Raw genomic sequence first — 16,598 nt, forward strand, 5'->3', positions numbered from 1 at the left:
TTTTTTTGTGCATTGCCCAATTCCAGCTAATCCTCAAAATACTCGTTTAGGCTACAGTGCTAACCATGCTTACTCAGAAGTAAATCCCACTTACTCCAAGGTAAGTGAGGTTAGGACTGCAGCCTCAGAGGCACTGAACAATATGCCTGTCTTGTCTTGAAGACTATAACAATGAACGTTAGCACATGAATTTGTAAGCACTCTGGCTATGTTAAGAATTAATGCTATAAGTGTATCATGCTAGCCCATGAGTGTTTGCAACATTTTATAAGTTCAGTACAGTGGTACCTTGGGTTACAAACACCTTGGGTTACAAACTCCGCTAACGCAGACGTAGTACTTTGGGTTACAAACTTTGCCCCAGGATGAGAACAGAGGCTCTATTAGCGAAAGCAGGAGGCTCTATTAGCGAAAGCGCACCTCAGGTTTAGAACGGTTTCGGGTTAGGACCGGACCTCCAGAACAAATTAAGTTCGTAACCTGTCTTCTACAAAGTCAGACTAATGGTCCGTGTAGCTCAGTATGGCCTGTACTGACTAGCTGCCTCTTCCAGATTTCAGGCAGGGGTCTCTCCTAGCCCCACATGGAGATGCCAGCCATTGGACCTGGGACCCTAGATGCAGGGCGGATGTTCTACCTGGGCCTTTTGACACAATGTCTCTGAATGCAGTTCATATTGCCTTGTAAGTAATATATATGAATGACGTGTGTTTAATAATGATACTGCCACAAGCTCAGTGCTCTTTTCTTATGAGGAATGGAATATGGGTCCATCACAAGCCTCTCCAATTCTTTCAGCTCTGGAAAGCCTCCAGAAGCAAATTTGTCTCTATTCTAGAGCCTTCTTACAATGTATATCACAGTGCTAAGTCCACCAAATAAATTTGTTTCGGTGTTTTGGAGGATGCCTCATATTTCTGTACAATTACCGTATTTTTTGCTCTATAAGACTCACTTTTCCCCTCCAAAAAGTAAGGGGAAATGTGTGTGTGTCTTATGGAGCGAATGCAGGCTGTGCAGCTATTTCAGAAGCCAGAACAGCAAGAGGGATTGCTGCTTTCACTGCGCAGCGATCCCTCTTGCTGTTCTGGCTTCTGAGATTCAGAATATTTTTTTCTTGTTTTCCTCCTCCAAAAACTAGGTGCATCTTGTGGTCTGGTGCGTCTTATAGAGTGAAAAATACGGTATGTCCAAAGTTGGTCTTCCTACCCATGGGTTGTCCGTTTCAATAATTTAAGGAAATAATTAACCTAGCTTGTTTAGATTCTTCTTGCTTAACGTCTAGCTGGGCCTAATTTCTGCTGAACCTAGAAACGATTTCACTCTCCCCTGGCCCTAGAAGCGTATCCCTGACTCAGCGGTTTCATCTGCCCCCTAAAGTCCAGTCTGGCAATTACAAGTGTTGGGGCATGCTGGAGACTTAACAAGATTTATTGCAGCAAGCATTTGTGGACTAGAGTCTACTTCAGCAGATGCATATTCATCCGTTTCATCTGGTAAAATGAGACACTGGTCCACAGCAGTTTATGCCATAACAAATCCTGTTAGTCTCTTAAGTGCCACAACATTCTACTGTATTTTGCTGCAACAGACTAGCACAGCTATCCCTGTGTGAAGTCGCTGGTCTGCCTGACAATGTTTGATTTAGCATTATTTGCAGCAGGTATTTAAAAACAACAAACAAACTAATTTAACTAGAATAGGAATGCTTGTGATTGGAGCATGGCCTGCTTGGCCCAACATACAGTACATCACAGAACAAGCTTGTTGGCCAGGCTCTTCTAAATCCTGCTGGCTTTCTCACCAGCCACAAAAACAGTAACAAAACCAGGCCCAGCATAACAGGCACAATTGCTGATCCATGAAGGTGGCACAACTCTTACTACAATCCTAACCCCCATATAATCTCAACCTAAATCCTTCCAGATGGGTATCCCCCCTGCCCCCACCCATTGATTTAAACTGGTGTAAACCCTCACATCTTCCCCGGCAGATTTCCTGAGTTAAGACTGCTCTGCCTTTCATTTCAGGGTGGCACAGTTGACTGGTTTTAAAAATACAATGTGACGCTTAAGACACTGACTTCTAATTTCACTTCTATCCATGAACTCCCTACAACTAGGTGGCTTTAGGCATGCCACTGTCTCTTAACCTCAACTGTAAGAACTTAGCAATACTGACTAGATTGTTAAATCATACCAGGATAACACTTGCAAAGTGCTCTGTGCAATAAAGGCACTATATAAAATGCTAATAAATTATTGCTGGATTAGGTTTCCCCACCTCAGATGTGCCAATCAAGAAACCCTTGATTTGGCCTTTTGACTAAGGTTTGGTTGGGGTTTGGGCACAGGCTTGCCTGCCTGCTTTGGGATGGGCCAGCATCCTTTTTCAGTGTCTTTGCCATAGGGTACTGCTAATTAGGCTTACAGAGAGAAAGCAATACCCAACGAGAGGATCTATAAATAAGAAACGTCCTCCAAAAGGGCACCCAGATACCGCACAAATAAATGGGAGGAGGTGTGTAATCCTATCATGCTCTTCCTCCTCAGGCCCTGCCTGAGTTAAGTTCCCCTTGTGAAAAACCAGACGGCCTTAAATGTTTGCCTTTATTGCGGGTGCTGCATTTGCCCTAGGGCGCGGCGGTCGTGATCCTAAGCTTGGGTTTGCACCTGCGGGTTAGTCTTCAGCTGGGTTTGGGGGAGGCAGACCAAGTATTTCAAGCAATTCAACTCGGGAGAGAAGGGATTGGGGAAATTTTGCTAACCTTGGCTGCCTTCTCCTCACCCAGAGGGGCGGCTGCTTGCTCCAGGTGGCATTATCAGGAGCAAGTGCAGCAGCCGCCCGCCCGCCTCCTCTTTCCCCCGGTGCATCCCTTTGTCACGCCGCGCCAGAGACCCCCCGCGTCTCCCAAAGCTGCTGCTGCTGCACATTAATATGCTTCACCAGCAGCTCTCTTTGCAGGCGGCCAAGCCTGCGCGTCTGTTGCCGCTCCAGCTCCCTCCGAGTCCGAACATGGACGACGGGAGTTCCTATGCAAATCAGGGATCGGAATACCCGCCAATAGCGGCGCGGCTCCGCGCTCGCCCCCGCCAATGGGAAGCCGCCGACAGGCTGGGCTTGGATTTATATCCTCCAGCATCTCGCGCTTGTTATTGTCACTGCAGCTGCGGCTCTCGGGCGGAGCGCTCCGCTTGGCGAGGCGGCGAACGGTGAGGGGAGGGAGGTGACCCCTGCGCGCGGCCGGGAGCGCGGCCTGCAACCTGCTCCCTGCCAGTCCGCTCCGCGGTTGGGTTGCAAGGCGGGGTGGCGCGCAGCGGGGAGGGGGCGGAGCTGCTCCGGAACACGCGTCAGGCTCGCAACCTGCGTTCCCACGTTACTTTGCTAACAATCTGTGGTGGCGGTGTTTTTCTCCAGGTCTTCCTCCTCCTCTGCCTGCTTCGCGCCGGGCCTCGGCTTGCAGCCCTTTCGGAGCGCCCCCCTGCCCGCCCCCTCCAGCCCAGCCGCCTGCCCGCGATGTCCGGCCGAGGGAAGTCCGGCGGCAAAGCGCGCGCCAAAGCCAAGTCCCGCTCGTCCCGCGCCGGCCTGCAGTTCCCGGTGGGCCGCGTGCACCGGCTGCTGCGGAAAGGGAACTACGCCGAGCGGGTGGGCGCCGGGGCGCCCGTCTACCTGGCGGCCGTGCTGGAGTACCTGTCGGCCGAGATCCTGGAGCTGGCCGGCAACGCGGCGCGGGACAACAAGAAGACCCGCATCATCCCGCGGCACCTGCAGCTGGCCATCCGCAACGACGAGGAGCTCAACAAGCTGCTGGGCGGGGTGACCATCGCCCAGGGCGGGGTCCTGCCCAACATCCAGGCCGTGCTGCTGCCCAAGAAGACCCAGAGCTCCAAGAAATGAGCCCGGCCCTGTTTCCGAAGGGGAACAACAAAGAATGGGCCGGTGATATGTCCCCGCCACCCCACCCGCAGGATCCGACCCAGCGGGCACCGGACATTTTCTCCCTTTTCTCTCTGCTTCACTTGGAGCAGCCAGCGCCAGGCAGATCTCTTCCTCTCCGCCTCCTCTGCCTTGGCGCAGACATCGCTGGGCCGCCTCTGCGCCTCCTCTCCTCGCTCTGGTCCTCCCTGTCCGCCTGGCGCTGCAGCCGCCGGGCTTCCCTCTCGCCCCCGCCAGCCCTCTTTCCTTCCAATGATCTGCACCTCGCTTGGCACTCCTGCCCCCTTTCAGTCCCAGGGATAGGTGTGGGAAGAGCAGGCTTAAATCATTTTTCTGTGTCGCGAGAGGGGCACGTGCTGGGGCCTGGTGGCTGCCACCTAGTGCCCTGCAAATTGATTTCTGTATTATTATTTTTCCTCCCTCCGTCTCTCTCTTCTCATTCTCCCTCCCATCCCCATGATTTATCCCCTAATCTACTACCCTGAAGCTGCTTATACCTGCAGCATCTGTGCAATTAGCTTTTCTTTTCCCTCCCTCCCCCTCCCTTAAAGCCACTATTAATTTTTCGGGAAAGGGGATTTGGAAAGAAAGGACAGTTTTGGAACTAGAAGAATGATTTGTGCATCTTGTTTTTCTTGCATTGGGACTAACTGGAAGAACGGAAGTCACGAAGCAAGGTGGAAGCTGCAAGCCTGCCCTAGGAAGGCAAGGGACTTGGCAGTGTGCCACCATTTGTGACCATGGAGGCTTTCTGCATCCTGTCTGTGCACCTGTCAGGGAGGGAGGATGAAGGCAGAGCCTCTCCATTCATTACTGTTCTGCACAAATATTCCGTCTACTCTCTTAAAACTGCTCTGTCAGGGAGCTCAATACAGTGATGGATCTATCTACCTGTTGTTGCTGCACATCCCCATTCAATGTGATCACAAACTTAATAAAATGTTGGAGGGGGGAGGGGAGAAAAGGAAGCTGCCAGAAAAATCGTAATGTGAAAAGAGCCACTACTCTTGTTGAGAGAAATATTTCATCTCTTCAAGCGCTAAGCTTTTTTTCTCCCCCTTCCTTGTTTGCTTTATGATGAGGTATTGTGTCACTGTATCTGTGCTCCATTCCTAATTGTGTGCTGGTGTTAAATTTTGATTTTATTGTTGTTGCAAACCTTTTTTTAAAGAAAGGGGGAATCTAGTTTATGAAGTTAACAGCCTTGGGCTGGAGGCAAACAGTAGTGTGTGTGTGTGTGTGTGTGTGTGTGTGTGTGTAAGAGAGAGAGAGGGGCAGGTTATTGGACAGTGTCTTCAGTTTCCTAAGGTATGCACATCTTGTCCTACTGTCACTTCTGGCCAAACATGCTTGGGGTAAGGTTTTGAATGATGTGAATCATTTGGGCCAGACACAAAAGTGAGATGAGTGCACAGGCCAAGAACAGTAATTGTCTTTCAGACCAACTCTTTGGAGAGGGAGGGCTCCTATTATCTGTCTCTAGCCTTGATTGGTGCTGCATTCAGATCTTCTGAATGCGCTTAGCAGCTTAGCTGGAACCTCATTTTAAGCAAGGGTTCTTGGATTTAGGTTGTATTTTTGTCCTGTTGACGTCAGCAGAGCTAAAATCAAAAGTATTTTAGTATAATGGCTTTTGTGGTTTTTCAGCCTAAGTGATGGTAGGTCTGGAGGTGCCTGAAGCTTCCTTGAGACAGAAGCATTACGTTGTGTGGTCTGTTCTGTCCTCCTCCCACCCCCATTCCCTTTTGGGTTATTAATTCTGTTATAGACCTTTCCCCAACGATGGAGGTTTGGCATTCTATATCTTTGTTTTGCACTTTAAAACTATACACAGTTTTTCCCCTGTTCAGAATTTCACGCCTGGTGCATAAAATAGAGTGCAATTGTGGCATCTGTTTAATTGTAATCCTCAATGGATTAATTTTTGGGATTTGGGTTTTTCTAGGGGAAAAAACTGAATTTATACTAGAGTAAAATATCTAGTTAATGTGTTGGTTTACTAAATTGGTGTTTGGGTAACGTATGAGCATGGAAGATGGCCTAGCCAGTCCTGTGGTGCATAGTAGCTATGGTACTCTAGAGATGGTATCGGAGCCAAATCTTGCTTGCTTGCCTAGGTGAAAAGTTTATAGAACCACGTGCATGCAGCAGTGTCTAGGCTATTGAGCAAGTAGAACTTGTAATATTTATGGGCAACTGTGTATGTGCTGTCAAGTAGCATGTGTTCAACCTATCAAGTGAGGTGTAAATCTGTGGATGAAGTATTGTCTTGCTCTGATTTGACAAATAACACATAGGTTAGTGGAACTTGGATGCTTTAATACCTGGGTAATGAAGGTGGTTTGTTCACTCCTTAGTGATACCTAAGAGGTAGAACCTTGATCTGCTCCTGTCTGATTTGTCTTGCCTATCTCCCACTGCAGACCCAGGAAAAAAAGACCCATTGTTTCTAAGTTCCTATCTCATTCCTCTGGCACTGGACCAGTGTGAGGCTCTTGCCTTCTTCTAGAATGAACATGGATTGCATAATTGTGGGGAAGAGATTGTTTAAATGCAAATAACTACTGAGAAATAGGAAATGAGAGTTTGTGTCTTTCTGTCTTTTATTATTTCAAGATCAGTATTTTGTGTTCTGTCAAAAGACTGCTTTGTATTTATTAGAAAATGCAGAACTTGTGATACTGGAAAAGTGCAAAACCAATATTCTTATTAAACCGATTCAGTCTTGAATGCACGTCAAAGATGTCTCTTGTCGACACATCACTTAATTAGCTGTTTGGGGGTTACTGAATCCACGAAAGGTTTTTGGGTGGTTTGAGGTCTGTAATGTGCATTTATGCCCTACTCTCCTGAAAATACTGCTGGAAGAAAGGGAAGGTGGGCAGTGGAAGGTCAAAGGTTTGGTCTAGTAACTCTGACTTGACTGCAGTGTGAGCTATTTGTCTTTCAGCTCCCATGTTCCCTCTTTCTATCTAATAGCAAATTAAATGGTGTTGATTAATAAATGGGAAATTGTTTGTATCAAATCTTAAAGCCCATTTTGCCCAAAGTGTGGTCCTGGCAGTGGAGCCCATTTTTTAAAATATTTATCTGACTTGCACAACCAAATGCCTCATATCTTCCTCACTTCTCTCTGCTTGGCAAATGACACCCTGATCCCAAGATTCCCTTGCATGCAGAGAGCCCTGCACAACCCAAGGTTTCCCATTAATTTACATTATAAATGCACTGGGTTATTCCTGACATCAGTGCAACCCATGCACTATTAATCTGTGTTAGACCCGTCAAGCATTTATTTGGTGGTGCCCATTCAAAGTTGATATGACTTGCTTCCGAAAAGTGCTAGCATCAGAGTATGAAGTCCTGAGGAAGCCAGTTCAGTTGGATGCAGTATTCAAAGTAAATGGGGACAGGATTAAGCTGTGCAGTGCATTTCTGGCTGGCAGAACTTGCATTGTGCTCTCGTGTATTCTCTGTTCAGAATTAATGAAATCTGTTTAGCAATTAACAAATATAACCTTCCTAAGCCCTCATCACATGGCCCCTTGGTATATTTTACTTTTAACTGTGTTTTAAATGTAAAGCTGAAGGGAAGAGAACATGATTAAATCAACAGATGGTAAAAAGTAATATTAGAAAGGGATGTCAGTTCTACAAAGGGGCTTCGCTGTGAAGAGCTTAGGGTCCCGTATGTGAGCATCTAAAAGGCTGGTGCTTCCCTGCAGCCTCCCCCCTTTAGTACCTTTCTACCATCTGGTTATGTCAATGGGTAGAGCTGGCATGTGGGGTTGTGAAAACTTAAATGACACTAAAAGAAAATATTGCTCTTGTCCAGAAAGGGCATTCCTTACAATAGCAGCTAGCTTGCTCTTCTATCTGTAGGAGTCCATAGTTCAGTTTGCAAGTAACACTAAGCCAAACCATGAATGTATTGATGTCCAGACGGCCAAAGAGGAGAGAGTATGGCTGCTTTGTTCTTCCTCCGAGCTAAGCTATGATTTAGTTTAGCATGTTATCCAGACTTGTAGTTTGCCTTGCTCCAGACAAACGAGGAACTGTAAACCAAAAGCAAACCTTGGAGTTTACTGGAGCAAGGCAAGCCATGAGCCTGGCCTGCATTTGGATGACATGCTAAGCTAAACCGTGACTTAGCTCACAGGGGCAGGAGCTAAGTGGAATCTATGATCTCCAGGAATCCCGATGGTATGGCTTAGCGTGGTGTATGAACTGTGTCTGTATATTGCTTGAATTAGTGGCACAAATGTGAGCTTTTCTGCCCTGTCGTAAGTGTCACCGTTAACTCTTCCCTTTAACGCAGGTGGAAATGAATGAATGGTGGAAACTAGATTCAGGAAGAGAATGCAGGTGGCAAAGTGTGTGGAAAAGCTTAGAAGTGACTTGAAAGCAGCAGCCTTTATATCCATTTTAGAAGATAACTTTGGATTGAGGGTGAAGAGAGGAAGTCTTGGTGATCGGTCACTTCAAATGTACAGCACAGCTTAGAAACATAATTTAATTGTACAGCTTAACATAATGTAATTGTACAGCTTAGAAACATAAGTCATTGCAATATATAAGGATCTTGGTGAACAGCATTAATGACCACTCTACAGAGTACCAAAAAATAAAAAATTATTCTAAATTTATTAGATTCCCAATAGTGAACTGAACAGCCATCTTTAACAAACTGGGGATATGCATTTAAAAGGCCTTCCATCCATACTATAGAATACTGTTGAAATCTGATGTGAGCCACAGCAGGTAGGTCAGGACTAGTACTGTGTTGCCACATGATGCTTCTCAACACATTATATAATATAGCACTTGGATTGAAAAATGTGCTTCTATAATCCTGAAAACAGTTTAAGGTAGTGGACACAGAGCTTGTGTAAAAGGAACGAGAGATCTTCAACATAAAAATGCCTCCAAACTCCCAGCAGACTCTGCTACCTGCTACTCTTCTGTTTGAGCCTGTAGCCTGAGAGCCTTGCAAATTATAGAAGGGGGTGCTGTGGTTTTCCCCCTCTGCCTATTTTTCACGTGCCTGTTTCTGCCTTTTGGAAATATCCTTGCAGGGAATTAGGGTAATCATGGCTCCTTTTGGAAAAGGTGAAGTCATTTAATGTTTTCCTTCTCTTGGAGAAACATACCATGCTGCTACAGTGGTGGTTGTAGCTATCTGCACTTAGATATAACAGGGGTAGCCAGAGTGGGGCCCTCCAGGTGTTGAACTACTACTTCCATCAGCCCCAGCCAGTAGTTCCAAGGTAATGGATGGTGGGAGTTGTAGTTCAACAGCTGTACCACATGGTGTTCTTTCCCCCCCTGTGTACAGAGCCCCCATAGCTTAAGTGTGGCTTAGTTGGATGCTGCTGGTTAAAGCTTGAAACTGTTGGATCATTCTGGAATGGACAAAGTTGAACTGTAAGAAATGTGAAAATACCAGTTCACAAAAGTGAAAGTATCTCCATGCATGATTTGAATAAAGTCTATCAATATAGTTTGCAGGGGGGTGCCTTGCTCCTGTATGTGCATTGGGTTGTGAAGCTGGGAGAATATCTTACCATCCTGTCTTCTTAAGTAGTTTATCAAGATAGAGGTTTTTCCTGAAGTGCCAAAATCTGGCCCACTGCAGGCAGTTCTAGGCCACAACCCAGGCTATATTTATTATAAGGATCTTTCTATTTCACTAGTTTTATCTGGACATTTAGAATAGTATTATCACCCTTTTTGTACAATTTGGATACTCCTTACAGTGGCACACTTGCTATGTATTATTACGTTCTTCAGAACCAAATGGTGGTGGTTAAATTTGCATGATGGTGAGTTATGGCACCTATTAGGGACCATTTCATGGTGGGTGATACATTCTCTTACCCTCCCCCTTATTTGTAAACCTGAACTGTGTGCTGTGTGTTTTCTTTTATGTAGAGGATTCCTTGTGGACAAGTGCTAAGATTAAAAGTGTAGGAGAAGCAGTCAGGCTGCTCCTTCTACAGGCTTGGTCTTAGTTCCTGATCCTAATGTGCTCAGCTATTGGAGCTCCTTTAAGTGTTCTCCAAGGGGTTGAAAGTTAGGCCATAATTTAATATGTGGGGTGATATTTGTGTTTGTATTAGCAGGGCCCTGCTCTACTGCACCATTTCTGCCACCCTAAACAGGTGCCCTCCAATTCCCTTCTTAAGGTTATATACTTCCCTGACCTGAGTAGCCCCATGGCAAGATCCTGCAAAAGCAGGCCTGGGGCTAGCCCAGCTTCCCTCTCTCCCAGGCCATATTTTCCCTAGACCTTTCCCCTAGCCGACGGCACCAGGGTACCAGCCTCCGCCGTTCATTTCCCACTTTCACCTCTTCATTTGCTGCGACTGCCCCTTCATATTGCTGCCACGGACAGGTAGCAAGCTGCGGAAGGTGTAGCCGTGAAGTCCATTTCCCAGCTCTGGGTGGAGCTCTTGTTTTTCTGGCAGCGGAAAGCAGGCCACTGGCAGGAAGGGACACTGGCAGGAAGGGTGGGTGACTATGCAACTACAGTGGTACCTCGGATTAAGTACTTAATTCGTTCCGGAGATCTGTTCTTAACCTGAAACTCTTCTTAACCTGAAGCACCACTTTAGCTAATGGGGCCTCCTGCTGCCACCGCGCTGCTGCACAATTTGTTCTCATCCTGAAGCAAAGTTCTTAACCTGAAGCACTATTTCTGGGTTAGCAGAGTCTGTAACCTGAAGCGTATGTGACCCAAGGTACCACTGTACCGCCCAGCATCATATGGGATGGTTAAGAAGAGCACTGACTCTATATGTATTATAGGGTGTTTTTACACATTGGGTGTTTGTAGCTTAGGGAGCTACACTGCAGGGCTGTTGTAAGGCACTCCCGCCCCTTACGCTGAGATAAACGATAGGCCGGAGCAGGCCTTTGGCCGCGAGGGCGGGTGGCAGAAAGCAGCGGTAGCAGCTCCGGAGAGATGATCAATTCACGACTCAGTTGAGCACTTTGGTGCCGCCTCCCCCCTTTCAACCTGCTATCTGCGAAAGGAGTGACGCTACCGGTGCAGACGAATGGCTTGACGTAACCGCCCCGGCCAGCCAACCAACGGGCGTTTCCCCACTCGTGCGCACTGGCGCCCGATGACGTAACCCCCCATGTACGCAAAGGCTAGGCTCGCCCCCTAGACGCTTCTTTTTAGCAAGGTGCTTGTGCGGGGTTTGGGAAAGGAGGGGGACCGCCAAACCAAAGGACTGCCGCCTTCTCCCTGGAACTTCAGGTCCGGCTCGGATTTTTATGTGGACGACGACCTCCAACTTGCAATATAGGTGAAAAAAGTGACCAAGGGCAGAGTTTTTGCTAACAGGGCAATGCAATGCCTGCCGGCTTTTGCAGAAAATGGAGCTCAAATCAGAGAGGAAAGAGCTCGTTTGAAATGATTGACACGCCCACCTCCAGAAAACTCCACACCGGCAGAAAATTAAGCGGGTGGAATGCGCAACCTTCCCCACCCCCCACGCACAAGCTACAGCTTTCCCCTGCCTGGTACCCAGCCTCCTCCACCCTATCATCTCCGGTTAATCCCACTAACGCCCCCATTTCCCACCCTCCCTCCCAAGCCGTTTTCATTTGCCTCTTGCAGTTAAAACACACGGAGGAAGCAGCGAGTGAAAAAAAGCATTTTAAACGATTTATTGAACAAAAAAACCAAAAAACACAAGTGCGGAGGGGAAAGGCTACCGAAGGCAAGACACATTTGAAGGCAGTACTGTATGATGATCTTCCAGGAGAGGAGGGAGATCCCCTCCGATCCCCACCTTCCCTAGAACTGAGCATCTACGCATCCCGCCCGGTAATGGCTGTGCAGGCCTCTCAAAGGCAAAAACGAAATAAAAAAGCACCCCGCCACAACCCCCCCCCCTTGGTCCCAACCGCTCCCCATTTCTCCCCTCCCTCCTTGCATCCCGAGAAGCGCCTTTTTAAAGGGAAAAGCCGAGACGCCCTTGCAAAGCCGTTGCCATGGCGCCGCAGCGGCATCCGAGGGGCGGCCACGACGGCCGGGGAAACTTTCGGAAGGCAGCCAAAACGCCCCCGTGAGCATGGAGAACCAGGGGCAAGCAGGGAAGCGGCGCCGCCTATCCTCCATATTTTTCGAGGGAGGGGGGCAGGAAAAAATAAACTATTCCAAATTAAAAAACAAAAGAACCCCGCACAAGCCCTCAAGTCATCCCCCCTTTATTAAAAAAAAATAAAATAAAGGGCTGGGGCGAATAACGTGTTCTTCTCCCCTCCAAGGAACCGGCGGCCATGAAGAAAAGGTGCGCCTCCAACCCACGCCCACCCCTCACCCCCCCAAAAAGAAAAAGCTACAGAAACGAAACCGGGTAACATGGCTGTGCTGAGAGCAATAAGTCACAATGTCTCGAGGCTCCACAAGTCCAGGGCCCCCTGCCCTCTCCATCTGCGCCTCATTCATTTCCTGCTCTTGAGCGCCTTGGGCTTGGCCGACTTCTTCACCTTCTTGGCGCTGGGCGAGGCGGCCGTCTTCTTGGCCGCCTTCTTGGCTTTCACCTTGTCCTTCTTGGCGGCGGCCCCGCCGGCGCCTTTCTTGTGCGACTTCTTCTCCAGCTTTTTGCTCTTGGCCACGGGCTTCTTCTCGACCTTGCGCGAGGCGGGCACGGCCACCGCCTTCTTGTGCGACTTGGCGTGCGAGGCGCCGCCGCCTCCTGCTCCGGCGCCCCCTTCTCCGCCCTCCAGCTTCTTCCTGTTGAGCTTGAAGGAGCCGTTGGCGCCCGTGCCCTTCACCTGCAGCAAGGTGTCGTTCTGCACCAGCGCCTTGATGGAGTACTTGAGGTAGGTGCGCCCGTTCTGCTGGTCGAACCAGGCCACTTTCTTGGCTTCGTTGTAGATCTTGGCCAGCGAAGAGCCGTTGCGCTCGCCCAGCTTGCGGATCGCCTCCACCACCAGCTGGCTATACTTGCCCGGCTGGTTCTTCTTCTTGCTATTTTTCTTCTTCTTGGAGGGCGACAACACTGACCCGCCGCCGCCGCCGCCTTTGGCTTTCTTGGCGGCGCCTTTCTTCTCCGGAGCCAGAGGCGCCTCTTCCGCCTCGGCCAGGGGCAGGTCGGCTTCTTCCAGCTCAACAGACATGCCGGATAAAGCGGGACGGCGCTCTTCGCAAGAGAAAAAGACCAGGCTCGTGTGCGCACTCGGGAAGCACAGCTCGCCTCTGCTCCGCCCGAGAGAAAGCCGTCTGCCTGGGCGGGCTCCGCCACAGCTCTTTATATGCGCCAGGAGCGGACCACGTTGAGAACAACAACAGGCAGCGAGGAGGCCGGCTCCAAGTTGTGCTTTTTGTGGCCCCTTCGGCGAGCTCTCCCGCCCGCGTCCGGCGGCCTAGGGTCGGGCTGCCGGCGTCAGCGGCTGCTCCCGACGGTGCCTGACGGAGCTGCCCGGGCGCTGCAGCCTCCCGGGGCTGGGAAAGGTTCCCTGGAGGCGATTTTAAGGGCGCACCCTATGCTGGGGGAAGGCAGAGGATGGGGGCGCCCTGTATGGAGGGCTCTGGGGGCCCCCGAGGGATCCGCACGGCACGGCCAACGCGCGGACCCCGTAGAGAAGAGTGCGCCGCGTGCCGCTGGCCGGTCGTGGGGCGCCGGCGACCCTCGGGGGGGTGACTAGCCCAGGGTTAATTTGTTGCAACTAACACACTGGACGCCCTCACGTGGTCGGCTGCAGCAGCAACGGAGCTGTGGAGCTCATTCCAGGGGGGTCCCCGCCCGATCTGGAGGGGCCGTGACTCAAGGGGTTGCGGGGCTCAGAGAGGGCAGGATTTGGCCGCCCAGGGATCCTCGGTTGTAGGGCGGCAGCACCTTCCAGTTTGAGCTAGAGGGGGTTGCAAGCCCTCCCCCTACCACGCAGGCACTCCCGACGGAGGCGCGTTTGGTCTCTGGTATGAAGTGGTATGGAAGGGCAAAGGGGCGCCTCTATTTGTGCTGCTTTTGGGGGCGAGGAGGCGCGATGTATATTTACCATAGGAAATGCCCAAATTCGTGAAACAACTGATGAAGCGAAGGTCGGGGGTGGGTGGGCGATTCTTGAACAACCAGGTGAAGGAACCTGCAGAGAAGGCGTTGGGTGCCCATCGCTTTATTGCTTTTGAGTTTGTATATATTTATATTTGCGAGTTCATTATATCAGCCTCGGTAACTCTTGTTAGATGGGGTTGGGGTGGCCATGTCTCAACTTGGGCTTCGTGCGGGGAAATGAATATGGAGGATGCTTTCAGGATCTTGCCACTTGTCTTTAAAGGCACGGGTCCATTGCAAGGCACCTGGAGATAAGAGGGTATGTAAAGTCTAGCCACGAGAAGTCTCTCCGGGCTACTCCGCACCCCACTTCGAGCTACCTAGGGAGGGGGCGGTGCCCTTTAGTTTCTGGTTAAAAGAAAGCGATAATCGGAGGCGTGCAAAACGGGGAGAAGATCAGCGCCGCGGGGTGGGGGCGGTTTGGTGCAGCGGCTCCTTTTCAGCCAAGGCGCACCTTGGGTTTTTTCCCCCCTTTTCCGGATTTGATTGGAAACAGATCGGGTGGCAACGGACACTTCCTTCGGGGAGCAGCTACTGGCCGCAGGAGGCATCTTGCTCCGCACGCGGGATGCCATGGATTTATCCCGCCTGCCAAGTGTCCTTCCCGCCCCCCAATTTGGGCAGAATTTAAATTCCCCTTTACCCACGTTAGCTTATAAGCTATCTGAGAGGGCGCCCGATCCGGACGTATTTAAATAGGGGGGGGCGCATATGCCCCCCTATAGGAAGGGGGCTGGCAGGGAAAGGGGGGCGGGGCGGCACCACCTCTGCTTTAGAAGTGCAGACAGCCGTAGCCAGTGTTGCCAAGAGCAGTGTGTAAAATATGTGTGTGTGTGTGTGTGTGTAGGAGGGGGACGTTTCTTTTTAGATTGGGGGGGTGGGGGGGAGAGCTTCATGCAGGGAAGAAAACGAAAGCAACCCAGCGCGGTTACTGAAGGCGAGGGAGCTTTTTAGACATGGAATCCGCCTACTCCATCAAAGCCTCTTCTCCGCTGCCACCTTTTAAAGCTGGTTCACGATCGCTCTGGGAGGGAGAGAAGCAGGCGCGTTACACCCACTTTCAACTGCATCTTCCTGCGCAGGAAAAGTTACCCCCACCTTCCTTTGCCTTGAATCTGATTTGCTTCTTATGCCAAAAGGGGGGAAAGGGGGGAGAGAGAGGCAATTCAAACGCTCGAGCTCCGCAGCTTGCTTTCTCGCTCCCCCTCCCACTTTCGATAAATCTGACACCCGTCCTCCTCCTCCTCCTCCTCCTCCTCCTCCCATGTCTTATTTTCTCCGCCATTTCGCTCGCCCTGCCTCCCTCTTGCACGGCTTTAAAAAACAGCAGTTCTGTGCAGGAGGTAAAAGCCGCGCTCTGGGGAAGAGCCCACCCCGTAGACGTCTTGCAAAGCATGTTGGGACGAGGTGGACCTCGGTTTACCACAGCCTTTTCTGCTCTTAAGCAAAGGATCGCTTTTAAACCCATTGGTTATGCCTTAGAACAGCCAGAGGTTTCTTCTATGGAGATGTAAAAAAGCACGTTGGTGAACCGTGGGGATTTTATTTTTAAAACCTTCAAAGCTGAGACCATATCACCACACTGCTTCTCATCTAACTTTTGTTTGAGAAGCAGAGTTCAAATCCCCATGCATCCAGGTAACTACCGACTGGTCAGTTTGACATTGATACCAGGACATTGATACTAGAACAGATAATTAAACCGTCCATCTGTAAGCACTTAGAAAAGGATGCTGTGATTACTAAGACCCAGCATGGGTTTCTCAAAAACATGTCATGCCAGACAAATCTTATTTCTTTTTTTTTATGGAGTTACAAGCTTGATGGATCAGGGGAATACTGTGGACATGGTGTATCTTGATTTCAGAAAGGCTTTTGACAAAGTCCCCCATGATGTGGAGAAGCTGGTAAAGTGTGGGCTAGACATGGTAACTGTTAGATGGATTTGTAGATCCTTGACTCACTGAACCCAGAGTGCTCACTAATGGTTCCTTGTGTCTTGGGAAAGTGACAAGTGGGATGCCACAGGGTTCTGTCCTGTGCCTGTTGCTGTTCAACATCTTTATAAATGACTTGGACAAATCAAGGATAAGATCATCCAATTTGCAGATGACATGAAACTGGGAGTGGTAGCTAATGCTGCAGAAGACAGAATCAGGATTCAGCATGATCTTAACACACTGGAGAACTAGACCTAAACTAATAAAATGAAATTCAATAGAGACAAATGTAAGGAATAAACTTAGGCACAAATAACCAGTTGCAAACGTAAGATGGGGAACACCTGGCTTGCCAGTAGTACATGTGAAAAGGATCTTAGTAGACCAAAAGCTTAACATGAGTCAACAGTGTGATGTATCAGCAAAAAAATTAATGCTACTCTAGGCTGCATCAACAGTAATGTCCCAGTCAAGGGAAGCAGTAGTCCTGCTCTGTTCTGCCTTGGTTGGATTACACCTAGAGTACTGCATCCAGTTCTGGGCACCACAATTTAAGAAGGATGTTGACAAGTTGGAACGTGTTCAGAGGAGGGCAACCAAGATTATCAAAGGTCTGGAAACCAAGCCTTCACAGCCTTACAAAACTGAATTC

The 16,598-nt window shown here is 49.5% G+C and overlaps 2 protein-coding genes and 1 long non-coding RNA gene across 3 annotated transcripts; 1 reads left to right on the plus strand and 2 right to left on the minus strand.

The window, feature by feature from the left end:
- Positions 1-3,080: 3,080 nt before the first annotated feature.
- Positions 3,081-6,677, plus strand: LOC309363958 (histone H2A). The gene is made up of 2 exons (XM_081900558.1): positions 3,081-3,212; positions 3,418-6,677. The coding sequence occupies exons 1-2, from the start codon at positions 3,096-3,098 to the stop codon at positions 3,895-3,897; spliced, it is 597 nt and encodes a 198-aa protein (XP_081756684.1). The 5' UTR covers positions 3,081-3,095; the 3' UTR covers positions 3,898-6,677.
- LOC309363971 lies at positions 5,000-10,219 on the minus strand. The gene is made up of 2 exons (XR_014165682.1): positions 8,493-10,219; positions 5,000-8,010 (listed from the first exon to the last, which is right to left on the minus strand). It is a non-coding gene; the product is annotated as an uncharacterized lncRNA (long non-coding RNA).
- Positions 10,220-11,589: 1,370 nt separating this feature from the next.
- On the minus strand, positions 11,590-13,174 carry H1-10 (H1.10 linker histone). The gene has a single exon (XM_081900920.1). It carries the CDS (start codon positions 13,069-13,071, stop codon positions 12,394-12,396), a length of 678 nt encoding a protein of 225 aa, XP_081757046.1. The 5' UTR covers positions 13,072-13,174; the 3' UTR covers positions 11,590-12,393.
- Between the last annotated feature and the right edge of the window lie 3,424 nt (positions 13,175-16,598).

Source organism: Podarcis melisellensis, assembly GCF_964234715.1.
Source record: "Podarcis melisellensis genome assembly, chromosome: 2".
NCBI lineage: Eukaryota > Metazoa > Chordata > Lepidosauria > Squamata > Lacertidae > Podarcis > Podarcis melisellensis.

What these genes read in the sequence shown, in the direction of transcription:
- H1-10 (XM_081900920.1), bottom strand. Translation starts at nt 13,071, where the DNA reads ATGTCTGTTGAGCTGGAAGAAGCCGACCTGCCCCTGGCCGAGGCGGAA.
- LOC309363958 (XM_081900558.1), top strand. Translation starts at nt 3,096, where the DNA reads ATGGGAAGCCGCCGACAGGCTGGGCTTGGATTTATATCCTCCAGCATC. An exon ending in GCTTGGCGAGGCGGCGAACG is followed by an intron (nt 3,213 to 3,417) that starts GTGAGGGGAGGG and finishes GTTTTTCTCCAG; the next exon opens with GTCTTCCTCCTCCTCTGCCT.